The following is a 3,807-nucleotide window of genomic DNA, read 5'->3' as shown; positions in this document are numbered from 1 at the left end:
GCCGAGGTTCAGCAACGCGTCAGTGCCGAGGTTGCTAGCAAGGTCGATGACGCGCTGGCCAACAGGGTCAATGAAATCATCCCTGATCTTGTGCTGTCGATGAAGAATTACTTCGTCGGCGGCCAAAAGGGACCGATGCCGGTTATCAGCCTAGGCGCCAGCAACTCGGACAACCGGCCTCCAACTAGACACGCTCAATGCACACCCAACTTGGTGACTCCACCCGCCGGCAATGTCGGCGCTAGAGAGGATTCGCCGGACCTGGGGGGCCCAGTACTAGCCCCTCAGTCACCTGCACGCCTGGCCTCGGTCCTTCAACGCGAGCCGAGCTCGACGCCCTCACGGTAATTAATTTAGTCTCTCAAGCTCTACAAATTAGTTACTTTGTCATCGCCCCTCTCTGACCTACACATGTTTTCACTGTAGAACGTGACTCCTTGCACCTTGCTACTGAATGTGGACAACAAGTTGAAGGCTGTAGCGAGCGGCAGTGTCGTCCTGCCAACACAGCGGATTTTCCACTGAGTCAGGATGGATGATAGCGTGAGCCGGGTTCGCGTGAACCGGTCGTTACCGGGATGCCAAGACCTCCATCCTCCTTATCAACCCCCGGAAACGGAAACCCCGCTCACTCTCGGGGACCTCAAGAATCACATCCTTCTATGGCCGAAAGCCCTAATTCGGCTGAACACCGCCGCCTCAGGTTCGGAGGCAAGCTATGGCATGGTCACTCCTCAGGATGCGACGGCTGCCCCGAGTCCTCCACCGGCTGGTGGTCCTTTTGGGCCCGATAGCCAGCCCGACAGTCAGCCCGAGAGTCAGCACGGCAACGCGTTGGACATCGATCAAGCTCCAATCGATACGTTCATTGCTGAGATGGAGGGCGACGCGGTTTCTCCTTACAAGCCACCCGCCGATCGTACGCTAAAGAAGAAGTTGTTCCTTTCACAAGAAACTCCCGAGCAGGAAGACACTACCGCCTTCACCGCTCCACCCCGAGTTGGGCTTACCCCGAGGACACTCCTTGGTGCGACCACGGAGGGTATGAAACAAAACGCCACTCCCAGTTGCAGTAAGAAGAAGGCCAGGAAGCGGAAGAAGTCCGGAGATGTTGCCGGAAGCAAGAAAGTGGTTAATGACAAGTTGCCGACCCCGTGGAGGAAGATGCATCACATAGGCCAGCCTATGCTGCCGGCACACATTGTCCAGCAGGTGACGCCGGATATGAGGAGCTTGCATGATGCTGTTCTAATGAAGGAGGACCTACTTCTTCGAGATAGAAATCCCTCGTACCCGGTTTTGACGGCCAAGGTGCCCACTGGCTTTGGCTTTGTCACCACATACCCTGCGGACTTGATGTTCATTCGACATGAAGACATCTTCAGGCTCTTGAACATGCAATAGCTCGACCGAAACTTGGTCCGCCTCCTATCGCTCAGCATGGCGCACGATATCGCCATGGAGAACACAGCGCACATCGCTATCATGGACCCCTTCTACATGACTCCAGCTGTCGTCCAGAACGAACAAGCGTTTCTAGCGAAGTACATCAAGGATTTCTTGGTGTTAAACAAGGATAAGACATGCTTTGTCATACCATATTTCCGCGAGTAAGTATTTGGTTACTAGAGTACCCTCTATTACATTCTTTCATGAATTTCCTTCATAGTTGATCGAGTATGATGGTTTATTTCCATTTTGCGCAGATTCAAGTACTGCACCCTCCTCCTCTTTTACTCGTATCATTCAGATGTCAGTTACCTCGACTCCGGGCTTGATCCGGACAAGGACTTCACCGACCTTAAGTCTACACTTGATAAAGCCCTCAGCGGCTTCATAGCCGAGGTTGGCATCGACAAAATCAGGCATGAGAAGAAAGTGAAAGGTTGCTATGTGTGCAACCACATAACCAAGTTCCCCTGCCTCAAGCAATCGGCGCATGACAATGGGATGGAGGCCTGGTTTGCCATCCTACAGATGAGGTCGATTGTAAGGTCTCAGAACGATCTCTTGTTGCCATCCAGTCTTCAGCGGATGTTCGTGAACATGTTGGACACCACCGATGAAAACGTGAGAGCCGAGTTCCGTGCCATCCAGCGGACCATTTGCACAATACTCTGGAGGGATGTCTGCGGTAATGGTGGCTTGTTCCACTATGGTCCCGAACTTTCTAAGGCCGAGATAGAAGGCCGATTAGAAGATGGATGTGACGACAGAACATTCAACACGCTCGAGGGCATCCGTCCCTTCCCACCGAAGCCGACTTGACTCAAAAACTTTTGTCCTTTGCAAATGTTAGTCATAAAATTACTTAAGTAATTTCCATGCTTTTTCTTTGCACTACTCTATGTTATATCTCTCTCTACTAATGTACTAACAACTTTCATTTCTTTTTTCTGTGTTTGCATAGATGACGTACTATGTCGTCTACCACGGCCGGGTTCCTGGAGTCTACGAGGACTGGGAAGACTGTAGGAGGCAGGTCCACCGTTTCAGCGGCAACAGCTACAAGGGGTACACCACTTTGGAGGAAGCGGAAACTCGATACGCCAACTTTCGAGCGGGACAGAGGAGGGAGATGTGGAGGACCCCTTTCATCGTGATGATGCTTGCCGCCACCGTCTCTCTAGTTTATTATGTCATTGTTGTTTAGCTAGGTCATCGACACTGGACTTATATGTATTTCTGTAACATGTGCTACTTCGAGTCGTGATGGTTGAACTATGGTCGACACTTGTGTTATTGATGCATATGCATGCATATTATGGACATTTCGGGACTTTCTAATGATGTGTATCATTGCCAATGATGTGTATCTTGCTAATGATGTCTATTTTGCTGTCATTCTGGTAATTGCCTGTATATTCTGTGTATATGCTATGAATTCTGGTGTATATACTGTGAAATTCGAGTTTTATTTTTTTACTCATGGTAATGTTAACGCTGGCGAAATGTACATGTATCCCTGGCATTTTGCAATCGCCAGCACTACGGCCTGATTCCCCTGGCGAAATGATAAAACGCCGGCGGAAAGACTAACCCCGGCGAATTGACAACACTTACCCCCGACGAATTGGTAAAATGCCGGCGGTAACGACACTTACCCCCGGCGAATTGGGAGGCGCCGGCGATGAGGCGTTACCACCGGCGAGGTGATCGCCGGCGAACGCAAAAACGTCGGCGGTAGGCCATTTCAGGACGCCGGCGGTAGGCCATTTCCTAGTAGTGTTAGAACTTAGAGTGTTCTTTCTTTGCAGCAAATCTGGCTACGGGCTAGACGAAGCCAGTAGTGGAGGTTTCTGTCTGTTCTTCCTCGGTAGAACCAACAAGGGCACCATCTCCCGCTGGATTTTCCAGTTCGGGTGACTGAGTGTGCCCTCGAATGTTCTTTCTTGGCAGCGAACATACAGAAATCAACACAACTGGTGTCAACACCCGGATTTTTAAGTCCAGATGCCTATTATGCCATACATCGCAATCCCAGGAATATTGTTTTTCCGAAACATAATAGATTGATATCACAACACATCATTCATTACAAACCATAATCGTCTTACAAATAAAGGATCACATGATCCAGTCTTAATACAACATAGTGGATCTAAGGATCCAATTACAAAACACATAGCGGAAGCGAAGTAGCGGTCGTGGTCCATCTGTTCCACAGGCAACTGTTGACGTCAGGAGTAGTCCTAGTTATCAAAGACGTCCTGCTGTCCATCATCTTGGTTCTGGTACTTGATACGTCTCCGACGTATCGATAATTTCTTATGTTCCATGCCACATTATTGATGATATCTACATGTT

General features: G+C 49.7%; 1 protein-coding gene across 1 annotated transcript; it reads left to right on the top strand.

The window, feature by feature from the left end:
- The first annotated feature begins 431 nt into the window (after positions 1-431).
- On the top strand, positions 432-2,806 carry LOC127349207 (uncharacterized). The gene is made up of 3 exons (XM_051374981.1): positions 432-1,610; positions 1,707-2,294; positions 2,411-2,806. The coding sequence occupies exons 1-2, from the start codon at positions 1,441-1,443 to the stop codon at positions 2,266-2,268; spliced, it is 732 nt and encodes a 243-aa protein (XP_051230941.1). The 5' UTR covers positions 432-1,440; the 3' UTR covers positions 2,269-2,294; positions 2,411-2,806.
- Positions 2,807-3,807: the final 1,001 nt, after the last annotated feature.

The sequence above is a fragment of the Lolium perenne genome, chromosome 4 (genome assembly GCF_019359855.2).
Source record: "Lolium perenne isolate Kyuss_39 chromosome 4, Kyuss_2.0, whole genome shotgun sequence".
Classification (NCBI taxonomy): domain Eukaryota; kingdom Viridiplantae; phylum Streptophyta; class Magnoliopsida; order Poales; family Poaceae; genus Lolium; species Lolium perenne.
The sequence above is the reverse complement of the archived record's forward strand: the minus strand, read 5'-3'. Positions and strand labels throughout refer to the sequence as shown.

Bases quoted from the DNA above. Each gene is read 5' to 3' on its own strand.
- LOC127349207 (XM_051374981.1), top strand. From the start codon at position 1,441: ATGGCGCACGATATCGCCATGGAGAACACAGCGCACATCGCTATCATG. The intron at 1,611-1,706 runs GTAAGTATTTGG...CATTTTGCGCAG, and splicing joins GTCATACCATATTTCCGCGA to ATTCAAGTACTGCACCCTCC.